Source organism: Sphaerodactylus townsendi, linkage group LG14 (genome assembly GCF_021028975.2).
Source record: "Sphaerodactylus townsendi isolate TG3544 linkage group LG14, MPM_Stown_v2.3, whole genome shotgun sequence".
Taxonomy (NCBI): Eukaryota; Metazoa; Chordata; class Lepidosauria; order Squamata; family Sphaerodactylidae; genus Sphaerodactylus; species Sphaerodactylus townsendi.
In genome coordinates this window covers 10,388,705-10,405,373 of record NC_059438.1, presented here as the reverse complement: position 1 = coordinate 10,405,373, position 16,669 = coordinate 10,388,705, and the positions used below count along the sequence as shown (strand labels likewise).

Here is a 16,669-nt window from a genome sequence, read left to right as displayed (position 1 = left end):
ACAGCCCAGGGTAACCCGATCTTGTTACATCTTGGAAGCTAAGCAGGGTCAGCCCTGGTTAATATTTAGATGTGAGACCACCAAGGAATACCAGGGTTGCTACTGCACATAGGCAATATCAAATCACCTTTAAACGTCTCTTGCCTTGAAAGCCCCATAGGATTGCCATAAACCAGCTATGACTAGACCAGAAAAGCAAAGGTTCTTATCACAATAAGCTCATCTTTATACAATCGAAGTGCATTTGTGAGAAGCAACAACAACACCTTTATTAGGCACAAATATCAAAATAAAATCATAAAACGATAATTATGACAGATCAGATTAAATTTCCCTTGCAAGCAGAGACTGCAGCAGATATTGGGCTGTGGTGCCTAGCATTCAAGGATCATTGCTGTTGAGCAATTTAACGATATCAGCTTTAGGGGAGCAGTTATGTATATACTGTGACTGAAGGGCTTCCCTGAGCAACTCATATTTTGGACAATGGAACAGGATATGTTCAAGCGTTTCAATAAGAGCTGGACAGTGTGGCCGTACTCTGTCTGACAAGGGAGGATTCCCATACCGGGAATGTCAGAGCAAAAACAAACAGAAATAAAAAGAGTCCTGTTACGGGCTAAGTAAATTGTAAGCCTGCAAGGTGCCCAAAGATTTTTTTGGCTGGTTTTCTGGAACCGACATCTCTTATGAGCACTCCCGGGCTGTGTTAAAATCATGCTGCAACTTCGGTCTGAAAACCAGTATGGTGTAGTGGTTAAAATTCCCAGGTTCAAATGCCATAGAAACGCGCTTGGTGACCCTGGGTCAGTCACTCTCTCTCAGCTTCAACCCTGGTACGTATTTGGATGGGAGATCTCCAAGAAATACCAGGAGCGTGATACGGAGGCAAGCAATGGCAGATAACCTCTGGGGCCGCTTCCGCACGTGCAAAATAATACACTTTCAATCCACTTTCACAATTGTTTGCAAGGGGTTTTTGCTATTCTGCAGAGTAAAATCCAGCTGCAAAGTGCACTGAAAGTGGATTGAAAGTGCATGACTCTGCATGTGCGGAAGGGGGCGGAGTGTTTCTTGCCTTGAAAACTCTATGGGGGGTGCCATAACTCAGCTGTGACTCGATGGCCCAAAAATTAATAAGACTTTGCGCTCATAGGAACCCCAACTATAGATTTTCTATCTGTCGGAAGGTGGCAAACCTTCCCAAGCAACAGTGGCGTAGGAGGTTAAGAGCTCGTGTATCTAATCTGGAGGAACCGGGTTTGATTCCCTGCTTTGACGCTTGAGCTGTGGAGGCTTATCTGGGGAATTCAGATTAGCCTGTGCACCCCCGCACAAGCCAGCTGGGTGACCTTGGGCTAGTCACAGCTTCTTGGAGCTCTCTCAGCCCCACCCACCTCACGGGGTGTTTGTTGTGAGGGGGGGGAAGGGCAAGGAGATTGTCAGCCCCTTTGAGTTTCCTGCAGGAGAGAAAGGGGGGATATAAATCCAAACTCTTCTTCTTCTTCAACTAAAGCTCATCAACCTCACATTCAAGGAGGCTCTGTGTGCATAACGCAGACATGGAGGATTCACCAGCTGCTTCTTTACACCCAAACCCAAATCACTTCCTCGCCCCTGGCAACTAAAGAAGCACATGTGAACATACATACAAACACACAAATCTTATACTGAATTAGTCCACTGGTCCATTGAGGTCTCAGGCTGAGAGCCAGCATGGCAGTGTGGTTAAGAGCAGGTGGATTCTAATCTGGAGAACCGGGTTTGATTCCCCACTCCTCTACATGAGTGGAGGAGTCCTATCTGGTGAACCAGATGCGCTTCCGCACTCCTACATTCCTGCTGGGTGACCTTGGGCTAGCCACAGTTCTCTCAGAACTCTCTCAGCCCCACCTACCTCCCAAGGTGTCTGTTGTGGGGAGAGGAAGGGAAAGAAGCTTGCAAGGCACCTTGAGTCTCCTTACAGGAGAGAAAGGTGGGCTATAAATCCAAACGCTTCTTCTCCTTCCACATCACCTGTGACCCAGCCTTTTCAAAGTGGAGATGCTGAGGTTTGAACCTGAACTCTTCTACATGCAAACCAGGGGTTATACCAGAGCTGCCCCCATTTGCCAGGTCAAAAACAAATCTGGAAAAATGGCTAAAGCAGATGTGCGCATTTTGCAGCAGGACTGCACCCGGTGGGGAAAGGGTTAACAGTTAAATATCTTTCCCCACACACGCGCGCGTGCACCGTCTTTCTCTGCTTCCCCTCTTTACCATAGCTGCCTTTCCAGAAAAACAGCTCAGCTGAGACTCAGTTATACACAAAGGCATGTAAGGTACAGTTAACATCCAGCGCTATAATGGGCTGTGAAGTTGCAATTAACTCACAATGACCCCAGGATTAGTGTTTTAAAGGCAAGAAAGGAGTCGCTGCCGCTCCCTTGGTATTGTTAGGGTCAAAGTTTTCCAGATCCTCTATCTGCAGGCGAAAGAAGAGATAGCATCCAAATATATATATCTATATACCTACATTTTCTCCCCAATAAATGATGCATAAAGGAGGGAAGCATAAAGCCACTTAACGTAACGGGGTGGGGGGTGGGGGAGTTCTGCCCCAGGAAAGCTTCTTGCAGAGGCGCTCCACAAATCTCCCAGGTAGTCAGGTGCAGGCAGGACAGCTCCTTGCCACATCCCAGCATCCTACTTTTTGCAGAAATCCAGATGCCTGTTGAAACCTGCGCTGATCTGTGCCACACATTTCGCAAGCTGACCAGCGGCAAAACAATGCACCCTCTTGTTTAGAATCGTCGGGTGTGTGTACCTTCTCCTTTGGAATTATCCACAGCGGTCCACGAGAGGGGAGGGAGATCCAGTTTGCAGCTTTCCCAAACTGCAGTGCTGTGTGGAACAGCCACAAAGACCCTCAAACTCAGAGGAGCAAAGGGGTTTGGTGCCCCTTTCCAAGAATGCACCGCCTGTGGAGATCAGCTTCCACTGACTTTCCAATTAAAGTTGCAGCCCTAAGCAGGCTTACAGAGTTGTGAATAAACATGCCCAGGATCTGGACCCCGTGGGGGACACAAAGCAGCTTACACGAGCCTCCTTACCTTCACGGCTACCCTGTGAGGGGGCTGAAGCTGACAGTGTTCGCTCCACCCAAGGTCGCCCAGCGCAAACTTCCCCGGCAGAGTGGAAATTCGAACCTGGATCTCCCAAACCCGAGAGACCGGTGCCCTATCTGCTATCCTACCTTGGCTCTCAGTCTCACTCATGCTTTCTTGCATGCCAATATCTCAAAGATTCAGTCTAAACCAGGCAGCATCTAATCATCACACGAATCTGTCTTCTGTTGAACCAGACCAGGGGTCTGCAACCTGCGGCTCTCCAGATGTTCATGGATTACAAATCCCATCAACCCCTGCCAGAATGGCCAATTAGCTGATGGGATTTGTAGTCCATGAACATCTGGAGAGCCGCAGGTTGCAGACCCCTGAACCAGACCGTTAAACTGCTAGGCTCTGACTGGCAGCCGCTGACCCGGGACTTCAGACAGATGTCTTTGATATCCTTCTAACTGGAGAAGTTGCAACTGGACCTGGGACCTTCTGAATGCAGAGCAATAGAGACCCTATTGCTGGGCTGCAACCCTATCCCAAACCCCAACAATTTTCTCTGTGGCCATGCCATGCCATGCCTTCCCTAGGTGAAATCCAAAGAGCCACCACCCCATCCGCAGGGTATCTTCTATTGAGACCAGCCGAGTGACCCATAACGAGGTTTCAAGTTCACCAGAAGCCGTCGCTGGCTGGATGCTACAATATATTTTTTTAAAAGAAAAACAAAGTTTTAAAAGTTGGCCATTAGCCAGTCAACCTCCTCACAGCCGCCACCTGCAATAGAGGGGCTAATCAAACAGACCTACCTCGCAGGCAGGGCCTTCTCAATGTCCACCAAGGGCTTTGAAAGCCTTCAAAGTTCCATCAGGCACCAAACATTTCTTCCCCAGCAGACTTTCACCCCCAGAGATAACCTGCGCTTCGTGTCCAAGCCCTTCCTAACTTCAGAAAATGTTCCCCTGTCCCCAGCCCTACAGATCCGGGGTGGCGTTCCCGTCGCTGCGGAGAAGCCGCTAAGAACAAATCCCGTTGCGACCGCGCGGCAGAAGGGCTGGGCTGCGCGGTGCCCTCCATACAGCTGAAGCTGGCAGCGCGATCCTGAAACACACTTTCCTGGAGCGCAAGCCTCCTTGAATAGAACTGAGCATAATTCGGAGTCGACCCGCTTAGGGCTGGACACTTAAAAACAGAAGGAGACCCTTCACTCACGCGCCTCTTCGCCCCCAACCAGGTAGCCCATTACGACCATGCCTCCCACGCCCCCCGACAACCCAGGATCGGGTGGTTCAGGGCTAGCGGGGAAAGAAGCGCCTTCTTGCTAAATAACCGTGAAGTCCCAAAGGGGGGCTTCTGGATCTCGGGCGCCCTCTCTCTCATGCAGCGCCTCCCCCCATTTGCAACCGAAAACTTTCTTGCAAACAACAATTTGTCCCGTCCAGCTTCAAGACGTTCACCTCTTCGCAACTCCCCCCCTCCCCCAACAGAGATGCACGTGGAAACTCGGAGGTCCACAACTGCCTCGCCCCCACTTGGCATTCAGGCGCCATCGGTCAAAAGCGGCGAGGAGGACCGGGGGGGTTTGTGTAGCAGACTGAACCTGAGCCCCGGAAAGCTGACTGTTTCCAAGGGAAGAGGAGACTTTCTGGACCAGATGGAAGGAAAGAGCCTCTGCGCGTGTGCAAAGTGCCTTCGCCCTTTCGCCGAGCAGAAGGCGAGGCTCCTAGGTCAACTTGACCCACCACCCCCACGCCGAAGTCGTGACATTGCGACCCGCGAGTCACGGAGTTGACCGCCGGGTCGTGAAAGTGTGCCCGGGCGCGGGCTCCCCCCAGCTGCCCCCTGCCTCAGTCCCCCGAGACTTGCTTGTGAATAAGCCCGCGCCGGACTGCCCCATCCCCCCCCCCATTCCGGTCCGCAGCCGGCGGCGCAACTCACCTGGGCGGCGCGCCCCTGCGGCAGGTGGCGCCAGGCCAGCGCTCAGGTGTGCGCCTCTTGGCTTCGCCCGTTGCTCCCCGCTGCCTCCTCCACCTGCGTCCCGGCCAGCAGGAGCCGAGAGCCGGGAAACTGCGGCCAACAGCCCGGCGCGCATGGAACCGAGTGGAGCCCGGCTAGGGCTGGGCAGGGCTGGGTTGGGCTGCGCCGCCTCCCTCCTTCCCCGGCCGCCGCCGCGCCCGCCCCGCCTCCTCCTCGGCCGCCGCCGAGGCTCCCGGCGAAGGGATGCTCCCCCCGCCTGCAGGGCACAGCCCAGCCGAGGCTGCCTCCTCCTCCTCCGCTGCCTGCTGCTGCTGCTGCTGCTGCTCTCGGCGTCTCTCCCTCCTGCCGGCCTCCGCCATGGCAACCTGCTCGCCAAGCCGCGCCGGAGGGAGCCTGGCTGGCCCTGCGCCCCCGAGAGAAGCCGCCCGGGCACCGGCCCTCCCGCCGCTCCGCCGGGGCTCCCGCTCTGCCGCTTCCGCCAGGAGGGCTGGCTGGCTCTGGCTGCCCCGCGCCGAGGCCGGCCTGGCCAAGCCGTGGCCGGAGAGGGAGCCAGAGCCGGAGAGGGAGCACTCGGGAGCCCCGCGGTGCACGTGCGCTGCCAGGAAGTAGGGGGACCCTTTAGTGCCCGCATCTGCCAAAGTTTTCTGCCTCCCCCCCCCCCCAATAATCTTCATCCCACAAATTGGCAAACAGCTACAAAGAAAGTAATTTCAGGGAAGCGTTTCAGCTGTGAAGACGAGGCAAGGGAAATTTCCCATTCCTTGGTGTGTGGCTGGTTCCCAGTAACGCGGAGAAATGACCACCTGCTGGGGGAAACTATTTGAATGCACTATTACCCTGTCGCCAACGACTTGAGCCTCACCTGTGTATCCCTCCAATATCCCTGTAAGCAGTGTTTTCCAACCTTTTCGATGTCACGGTACCCTTGACCTCACTCTTCATATCTCACGGTACCCCTGCCATCCTCCCCGCACCTTCCCCTCCCAGTTCCCCTGCTTGCCACCCCCCACCTTCCCCTCCCAGGGTGAAGGGAAGCATGGGGGCAGGGGGGGGGAAGTGGCTGCTGACCTTGCGGCAGGCCCTGCTCTCTGGGCCAGCTCCATGTCCTTGCTGGTGGTGCCAGTGGGAGACCCCGTAAAAGTGAGGGGGGCCGGTAGTATTGCCGCAGTGCCCCTAGGACCATGGTGGCGAACCTTTGGCACTCCAGATGTTATGGACTACAATTCCCATCAGCCCCTGCCAGCATGGCCAATTGTTGGGGCTGATGGGAATTGTAGTCCATAACATGTGGAGTGCCAAAGGTTCGCCACCACTGCCCTAGGACATGCTCATGGCACCCCAGGGTACCACGGAACCCTGGTTGGGAATCTCTGCCTGTAAGGTTGGTAAGGCTGAGACAGACACCATGGCTAGCCCAAAGCTATCAGGTTGCCCTCACGCTGCAGTCAGGATTTCCCACTTCTCCAATATTCACAACATTAGGCATTAAAATTGATTAGGCAAGAGAGAGCCTTCTCCTTCGCACATGCTTCGTGGCAAAATAGGGATTCGAACCCAGTTCTCAGAACTCTGATGTCCGCAACTACTCTAACCACTCCACGGCATTGACGGCTGCTTCCCGCATTCTAGGCAGCGCTTTATCTGTTTATCTCTGATAAAGAGACTATATTGGTATGTTTGCAAGATACAGCAACTGTACTGTCTAGAGAGATGGATAGATAGCTTTAATTTTGATCAAAACTAATGGATTTTCATCAAGGGTTGCAACGAAACCGCAGGAACAATATCATGCGACAAGCATATTTTTTTGATCCTAGGGGGCTGTTTATAAAAACTGCATTAAAATGCGGAATTGTTTCCCCCCCCCCTCTATAAGCATCCCCCTACACAAACAATAAAGTATAGCAAATTCTTGAATTATTCATTGCCTATAGAAGAAATTAATTTTGATGGGCTCCCCTGTCATTTATATATGTGTGGTTTTTTTAAAAAAATAATCTGCAATGGCACATTGCTTGCCTCTCGACTTTGGGATAAAAGAACCCGACGTATTGACTAACGAAGCAGTTGAAAAATCCCAGGTGGATTTGCAGCTTGAGCCTGGTTACCTGGGCAGAACGATATAGATGTGTGCGTATGTCCTGGCTGGGAGCAGAAAACCTCACGGAAATTGGTTGCACCTTATTCCAGACATAACTCTCTTCGCAATTCCATCTCCCACTTTAACTAAATTTTGATTTATTGTTATAAAGGCGAATAAGCCCGGCTCCGTCCCCCAGAGGGTGCCATTGTGAGTAATTGCCCAAAGGGTGAAGCCAAGAAGGAGCTGGCAGGAAAGGGGAGGGGCTGCGCACACTGAGAAGGAGTTGTGTGTTGCGGGTTATCCAAAGAGAGCGGGAGGCTGTGGACTTTGCCTAGGATGGGGGAAGCAACTCCTACGGCTCCTGGCGGCAGAATTCCGCCTCCCTTCCACAGAAGGCGAGCCTGTTTGTTTCACTCGCGCAAACATCAGAGATGTGCCCACTACAAAAAAGAAACTTGGCCGAAACTACAGAGAAGATCTCATCCTGCTCTGGGCTATTGATGCTACAGATGAATCCTGAACTAGCTCAAGCTTGTCTGCTAAGAAAAAGCGAGGCGGTTCTCTGTTTTTTAAAATGCTGGGCTGCATTAATTCTTTGGTACCTCTTGCTTGCAGAACACCGGGTCCTGGGGGTCGCCACGAGTCAGTTGTGTCTTGACGGTGCCCAGTTATTATTACGTGCAGGTCAGGTTTTTGAAGGCACTGCAAACTCCCACAATTGGTGAGACCAGGGTCAGAGAAGGGTTTGGAGCAAGGCATGTCCGCTCTGCTCTGGAGAGGAAGGGACGTAGCTGAAGGCCAGTTCAAACGTGTCTACAATGGGTGCATGTCTATCCAAAGTGTGCTAGGAGTTCTATGCTCAGATTTTAATGCCAGGTGCATGCATCCTTGGTTCAGATCAATAACACAGTGCCATGAGGCCAAACCCCTGGCATTTTCTAGGCCTGAAATGGTGCCAGGGAGTCACTGTTTGCCCCACTGAGGAAACTTAATGTGCCCTGAAGAAGTCTTTACACACGTGTCCCCAGCAAGGCATTTCCAGCTGGGAAAATGGCATTTGTGGCTTCGCCACCCACACTCCTCTCCGGATTCGAATTAGATCGACCCACACCTGGGAATTTAGTTCTGAGCACCTAGAGATTCCAGCCCATATCTGTGAACCAGGTACAGGAATGTGTGGTCTGCAAGTGGTCCTCAGAGCACATGGCTTGAATACAGAAGGCCCCAGCCTCGCCCCTCCAAAAAACAATGGTGTGTTCAGGGAATGAAGGTTTCCGTGTAAGACCCCAGCAAAGCCAACTGTCTAGGCAAGCCACACTAATGTCACTCTAAGAAGATGTATCACTCTAAGAAGAGAATGTCACTCTAAGAAGAAGAAGAAGAAGAAGAAGAGTTTGGATTTATATCCCCCCTTTCTCTCCTGCAGGAGACTCAAAGGGGCTGACAATCTCCTTGCCCTTCCCCCCTCACAACAAACACCCTGTGAGGTGGGTGGGGCTGAGAGAGCTCCGAGAAGCTGTGACTAGCCCAGGGGTAGGGAACCTTTAACACTCAAAGAGCCATTTGGACCCGTTTTCCACGGGAAAAGAAAACACTTGGAGCCGCAAATAATTTTTGACATTTAAAATAAAGATAACACTATATATAGAGGTTTTTTTTTACCTTTTACTCCGCTCATTCTGAGAAGCGCATGGATGCACCCACCCTGCTGCCTGCAGGGCGGGCAAGGATGGGGCCGGTGGCTCGGCTCATGGAGCCACAGTGCAAGGGCAGAAGAGCCGCATGCGGCTCTCGAGCCGCAGGTTCCCTACCCCTGGACTAGCCCAAGGTCACCCAGCTGGCGTGTGTGGGAGTGCACAGGCTAATCTGAATTCCCCAGATAAGCCTCCACAACTCAAGCGGCAGAGCTGGGAATCAAACCCGGTTCTTCCAGATCAGAGTGCACCTGCTCTTAGCCACTGCTCTTAGCCACTACGCCACTGCTGCTCACTAAGAAGAAGAATCTACTAAGAAGAGAATCTACACACCATACAGATTCTCCAGGCTCTTGGTCATTAGCAATTATAAATAAGTACTGTATGTGTGTGTGTTTTTAATCCTACCATTTGGTTTTGTCTATGCAGTGACATTAATTACTGCCAATCTGTTTGGATCAGCTGCAATTTTTGCACATGTGCAGTTCTGAAAATAAACAGGGCAAACCCATTTGGCCCACATGCAGAACATTCAGTGGTGAACAGCACAAAACTGCTGATTGGTCTGAGCATCACAGTTGCACTCAGTAAGTCCTGCTGTTGATCATGTTCTAAGTAATGTTTGTGGCATTCCTGCCATCAATCCAGTCTAAATCAGGGATTTTGTGGACACACAGATATAACCAATTGGCAACTGCGTGGTGTGGTGGTTAGAATGTCAGGCTAGGATCTGGGACAACCAGGTTTGAAAACTCCAGTCTGCCCTGGAAACTTGTTGGCGAATCTGGGGCCAATCACACACACTCATCCTCCCAGCCCACCTTACAGGGGAGTTGTTCAGAGGATAAAATGGAGGAGGGGAGAACGGTGGAAGCCACTTTGAGAAAGATGACCTGAATAGCCCAGACTAGTTGGATCATGTCAGATCTTGGAAGGTAAGCAGGGTTAGCACAGGTGGATGGACCAAAGAAGATCAGGGCTACTATGCAGAGGAAGGCAGTGGCAAACCACCTCAGCTCCGATCTTGCCTTGAAAACCCCATGCAAGGTCGTCGTGAGTTAGTTGGACTTGAAAGCTCTTAATTAAATAGATGAAGTAAAACCAATCAATCGATGGGCAAGCTGCATCCCTGCAAGGGTTAGTGGCCATTTGGCTTCTTGAGCTGGTAAAGGGGTTTTTGCTCTGCCCTTTGGCACGGTGTCAGATCCAGTCCCCTTGGGGCCTGTCAGGAGAACCAAAACTCTTCCCCTGCTTTGGCAGTTCTCAGGGAAGTGCCCGCGTCTGGCTCTACCAAGTGTCATAACCCACTGAATATCACCCCATGCTGGCATGGCTGGATGGAATCGGGTGCGTGTTCTTCTCTTTCACAGTCCCCAGGGGTATATTCCTTGCTGTCAGTTTGGTCCTGACAGAACAGAACTGTCACTTAACTGGTCTTCGGATTATGGAGGGTCCTATCAGTTTCCCTGCTGGAGCAGCTTTAAGAAAACATGCCCATAAAGTAAATATGTTTGTTTAAAAGAGACTTTGATTCATGTCTCATCTTTAATACAAGGCCTCACGCAGTGAAATATGCCTGCTCGGATCCATTGGCAGCAACAGGGAGCAAACTGGCTGATGGGGGGGGGGGTGAGTCAGTGGGCTCCTGCGTGCCATTTATCCAGTCCTGAGGTCCTTTTTTTATTTATGTGTATTTTATTAAAATATTCATGCAGTGCCTTTCACATAGCTCAAGGCAGCTTACAAATTCATTAAAAAAATACAATGAACACTAACATAACCCCTTCCCTCTCTAAAAACTGTGCGTTGCCTCCACCCTATTCAAAAGCCTAGCCCTTGTGTGTGATTTTTGCCATCAAGGCACAGCTAACTTACAGCGACCCTGAAAGGTTTTCAAGGCCAGAGACGTTCAGAGACGGTTTGCCATAGCCTGCCTCCAGGTGTGCTGAGAGAGTTCTGAGAAAACTGTGACTGGCCCAAGGTCATCCAGAAGGCTTCATGTGGAAGAGTGGGGAATTGAACTTGGTTCTCCAGATTACAGTCTGCTGCTCTGAGCCATTAGCATGGTGTGGTGATTGAAACCGGCGGACTCTACTGCAGAGAACCAGGTTTGATTCCCCACTCCTCCACACGTGTGGCTGACTTTAATCAAACTGGATTGGGGTTCCCTGCTGGGTGACCTTGGGCTAGTCACAGTTCTCTCAGAATTCTCTCAGCCCTACCTACAACTCACACAAGCTACGGTTGCCAGCCCTCATCTGGGAGCTTTTGCAGGTGTGGCCACACTTCGCATAGCATTGCAACATCACTTCTGGTTGTCACATCAGGCATGTCTCCATGCATCACCACAACATTCTAGTAGTTCCCCCTAGCACTATGGTTTACCATAGAGATTTGAAGAATTGCTAGAGTGGCCATGGGGTGTGATGTCACTTCTGGTTGTGTAACCGCTGCATTTTCAACCTCCACTTTCTCCAGCTGTTGCAGCAGGAAACTGGAGGCAAGGGGTTGGCTCAGAAACCGATGCATGTGTGCAATGACAGGTGTCAAACTGTCAAGGGAGAAATCCTAAGCAAGTCTACTCAAAAGTAAGTCTCATTTTATCAAGGAGCTTTAGTCCAGGAAAGTGCTCCGAGGATTGCAGCCAGACATGGAGCTGTCACATCTTGGTGCAACTGTTATTTTTGAGCTGGCTTTAAGGGCAGCCCCATGTAGAGTATGTTGCAGTAATCCAGCCTCAAGGCCAAAGTTACATGGATCAGTATAGCCAGATTAGCTCAGTGTGATTCCTTAAGCACACACCAATAGACAACGCTGCCCAGTGGATAGAACCCCAGTAAAACCTTGGTCTCAAGAGCCATAACAAGTTGCAGGTACCTTTACTACCGAGTCAAAATAACATCAGTTCCTCTGGGGTGGTCTGGCTCTTTAACCTACGAAACAATTCTGCATGGAAGGTATGTCATGATATGGAAAATGAGGACAGAACAGCAAAAAAAAGGGGGGGGTGTCAGATGACTTTTTTCATCCTGTCATACTTGTTAAACCCTGGACAAAATCAACCATTCAGCATTTTGTGGTCCATGTAAGGGAAGGGGTTAAAAGTTACCTCCACTGGACCTGGGATTCTTCCACGGGCTTAGAAGCCGCTAGCAACCCCCTCTCCTGGCTGTTGCAGAGAACTGTTCCAAAAAGAGATCTCAGATGCAGCTGGAAGTTTGCTAAGGATGCTTTCCCAGATACAGCTGAAACAAAATCTTCTCCAAATACATCCCCAATTCAAGTTGGATCATTATTTCTGCTGAATTACTAGGGCTGTCAGCAGCCTGGAAAAAAACTGTCCTTTCCCTTTAAATAATGATAATAAAAATAATGATTAAAAAGTTGATGTATGGAAATAAGCCTTGGATGCTTTTCACGGTATTACCTGGTAAATAATATCCCATTAAGAATCTATTAAAGGGACAGAACTGTCCCCAGCCCCTGCAGGCAAGCTTATGAGTCACTGCATGCTGCTATGCAATCCTAAGAGCACTTTTCTGGCAGCAAGTCCCATTGAATTAAATGGGACTTACCTCTCCTTAGGTTAGCTTCTCTAGTAAGCACATAAAAATGTGTGTATTGATAGCAGTTATCAGCTAATTTCTTTATCCAAAGATACTTAAGGCAACATATGTCATTGAAAAAAAAACTCATTAATATTTAAAAACCTTTTAAAAAGTATGCTAGATACTCTCCGATCCTTTGTTTTGTTTTTACATTCATATACTGCCAAAGTACTAAGAGCAACATTTTAGGTTAACACACCCCTAAAAGATAGGACAGGCTGAGGGAGAGTGGTTCGTTCAAGGACATTCAGTCCTCATGAGCTGCATGGTTCTCTGGTTGCAGGTCTGTTGAGGTGTTTAGCCATGATAGCTAACTGGAATCTGAATGTTCAGGAGCAGTTCACCTTGGAATACCAGGTGCTGAGAAGGAGCAAGCAGAGAGAGATGGTTTTGGCCCTCGTGCAGGGTTTGTGGACTTCCTGGGGGCATCTGGGTAATTGCTGCTGGAAATAGGATCCTGGATCAAATACCTTCAGCCAGATCCAGCAGGGCTGTCCTGATGCTGTCTACAAGGCAGGCCATATGCTCTCTCCCCCACCCCCATTTTGTAAATCCATCTCAGAATTTAAAACCGCCGCCTCCAAAAATCCAACTTCCCAGATCAGACTAAAGTCTGTCTAGCAAGAAAAAGCAAGCAAGTTGTGATGGAGAGACAGCCATTTCTTGTTCTTCTCCCTCCTCAAGCAACTGGAAATCAGAGGTATACTACTTTTGAACATGGAGTTTCCATTTTTAGATACACCTGAATGTCACTGGCAAACATATAGTCTTAGATATTTATATCCCACTTCTTTTCCTAATGGGGGCCTAAAGTAGTTTGCGGTACTGTCCACCATTTTAACCTCACAACAACCACCCTGTAGTGCAGGTTAGGCTGAGACTCAGTAACTGGCCCAAAGTCACCCCATCAGCTTCTAAGTCAGAACAGAGATTCGAACTTGGCATGCCCAGATCCTAATTCAACATTCCAATGATGACATCACATTGGCTTTTTAACTGTTACATACAATGCAAAATAATATATTTTATATATCAATATTAAATCTTCCCTAAAGCTTTGTAACTTTCAGGATCTGTACTGGGTGGTACTGGTGATAAACAGGTGGTCTTCTCTGTCTTGCAAAAGCAATTTAGACTAGGTGACTTTGGGGGCAGTTCAGAGATCTTTTCCCACCTAAAGCTCAGCCTGTTAGCACCTCCCCAAACATACACTCAATACTCTCCCCTTTCACAAACCTTCGGTGGGTCTAAACCACTTTTCCTCCTTTATCCTCCCCCATCACACAGTTTTTGCCCTTCCTGGCCACTCCTTATTGTTATTTTTAGATTTCCTTCCACAGTTACCGGACCCAGCCATAATTGAAGACGAATCAATAGCTTGCATCCTGTTGATTTCCCCTCACCTTTTGGGCACTGCTGGTTTTGCATTTCCTTCCACCAGGGATGCAGAATGGATTCTCCTTTGGAGGAAATCAGGAGAGGTTAGAACACTCACTCACTCACTCATTCACACACACACATACACACAATCCAAACAGAACAGATTTATTATCTGAATGTGAATTGTTTAGGCCGACTGCCTTCCACTCTTAGTCTCCAAGAGCCCTGTGAAAATCAATGTGTGGATTTAGGTAGCTTTGCCAGGATCATAATGCACATGACCCAGGCAAAGCTTTGTAGAGACAATCTGAGAATTATACCAGACTTGCAGAATGTCTGCTGTTATGATCAGAGAGGGAAGGCTTGTATATGACAGGAGAGTCTGCTTTGGGCACAGGCTCAGGAACCCTGAAAGCCGCCTTGCCTATCCAGGGAAGCCTTACCTGCTCTGGCAGCCGCTCTGCAGGGCCTCACCTGGAGATGTTTCACATCACCTCCCTGGGGGATGAATCTGATACCTTCAGTATGCAAAGAACATGCTCTAGGCCTGAAGCTCAGTCCTTTAAAGAAGAAGGTGGATAATATAAAGTGGGGGCCCTTCCACATATGCAGAATAATGCACATTTAATCCACTTTCACAACTGTTTGAAAGTGGATTTGGCTGTTCCGCACAGTGATATCCAGCTTCAAAGTGCACTGGATTGAAAGTGCATTATTCTGCATGTGCAGAAGGGGCCTCAGACTCTAGGTCTGTGAAGGTTAGTATCGACTGTTCTGACTGATAGCATCTTCCCAATCTAAAGCGGACCTGCTATCTTGAGTCTTAGTGAGAAAGGCACGCTGTCAAGGAAGCAAATAGATGCCACCTGATCCTTTCAGCTGGGAACTGTGGGAACTGAACCTGGGGCCTTCTGCATGCAAAGCAGTTGCTCATCCACTGAGCCACCGTGCCTCCCTGGGCAATCCTCAGCTGTCAGGCCTAAGTCACCCACAGTCAGGCTTCAATTGCCTATTCTAAGAGAGCCAGCGTGGTGTGTGGTTAAGACCAGCGGACTCTAATCTGGAGAACCAAGTTCATATTCAAAATTTGTTGTGGTCATTGACCAGTACAACATTTACAAAACACAAACTGAATTTAAAAGCACATTTCCAGAAAATCGAATTCCGTTGACAGTAAAATAGCCTCATTCTCCACAAAATTCATTTCTATCTATTCCCCTTCTAAGAATTTAACCAAGTGCTTCTATACTTGATGTCCAACCTTGCATTTTTAGCAGCTTTGCACGACAGCTTGTTATTCCTGTCTGAAAGAATTTTTCTTTAGTTTAACAGCTCTTTGCATATCTGTAAAAAAATATGGGAAGTAACAAATTTGGCAAATTTGATTATATATACCACAATCAAACATCACATGTTCAGATGTCTCTGTACTTCCATCCTGACAGATACACATCCGTTCTCGAATTGGAAGTTTTTTATATTTTCTCCCTCTAACCATGCTGATAGGAGAATTGTATCATATTAATGCAAATGCTCCCCTACATTCCGAATTACTTATATTGAAAAAATGAGACATCGGCAAGAGCCCGTTTAAAAGATGGACTTCAAACAAAGGATTTTGCATTCTATTTCAATCATGTTGGCATTCCACTTCCTGCACTCTTGTTCTGACCAGTGATATTTGATAGTTGATTCTCTTGCTCTTACCAGTTCCTTGGTCCATTCATTACCCAGAGGGAGAAGCATTTGTTGAGACAGGCCATAAAAACTTAATTTCCTTTTGGCGGTTGTTATCCATGGAGCTGTAAAATAATCCAGCATTTCGGGTTGCCAGCAACCCTGGAGAAAAATGCCTGATTCCTTTAATAGAAGGTTAATGTGTATAAGGTTGTTGCTGCTACTGTTTTTACTGTATTTATTGGGATTATTCAATTTGTTTTTAGTTGTAATGTATTGTCCTTGGTTGGCCTGTGAACCGCCCTGAGCCCTTCGGGGTAGAACGATCTGCTAAATCGAATAAATAAATAAATAAATAAATAAATAAATAAATAAATAAATAAATAAATAAATGAATGAATGAATGAATGAATGAATGAATGAATGAATGAATGAATAAATAACAACAACAACAACAATAAACAGAGAAGAAGAGAAAGAGAGTTTGGATTTATACCCCACCTTTCTCTCCTGTAAGGAGACTCAAGGTGGCTTTCAAGCTCCTTTCCCTTCCTCTCCCCACAACAGACCCCTTGTGAGGTAGGTGGGGCTGAGAGAGTTCCAAAGAACTGTGACTAGCCCAAGGTCACCCAGCAAGAATACAGGAGAGCGGAAACATATCTGGTTCACCAGATAAGAGTCTGCACTCATGTGGAATCAAACCCGGGGAATCAAACCAGGTTCTCCAAATTAGAATCCACCTGCTCTTAACCACCACACCAGGCTGGCTTTCACCTTTTTGCCTTCAATCAATAACATCACCTGATTGATCTTCTCTTAATGGGGCAAATTTTTCTCTCTCCAGGCTGTTAGCAACCTACTCCTCCACCCTGAGTTTTCCTTTCTTGAGCGCACTGACGTGTGACTGAACTGGCAAACAGATTTTTTTTTTAAAAAAAAAATCATGCTATCCTCTTCAAAGTGGCTTGTGGAGATTAGCAATCACTTACAATTAGCATTAACAAACAAGTCGAACCATTCTGACTGGTAAAACATCAAATATTGAACAGTGATTAAATGTGCCCCGGATATACAAATCATAAATTACAATCAGTTTAAAAGGGGGCTTCGAAAAAGAAAGGACAGTTTTGCAGGCTGTATGGAAGCCTGCAG

At 48.5% G+C, this 16,669-nt stretch overlaps 1 protein-coding gene across 1 annotated transcript in view; it reads right to left on the bottom strand.

Moving 5' to 3' along the window:
- Positions 1-5,706, bottom strand: part of LOC125443758 (translation initiation factor IF-2) — a 68,113-nt gene extending 62,407 nt beyond the window's left edge. The window contains exon 1 of the mRNA XM_048516061.1: positions 5,037-5,706. Coding sequence (XP_048372018.1) covers positions 5,037-5,706 — 670 coding nt within the window. The remainder of the gene's footprint in view (positions 1-5,036) is intronic.
- Positions 5,707-16,669: the final 10,963 nt, after the last annotated feature.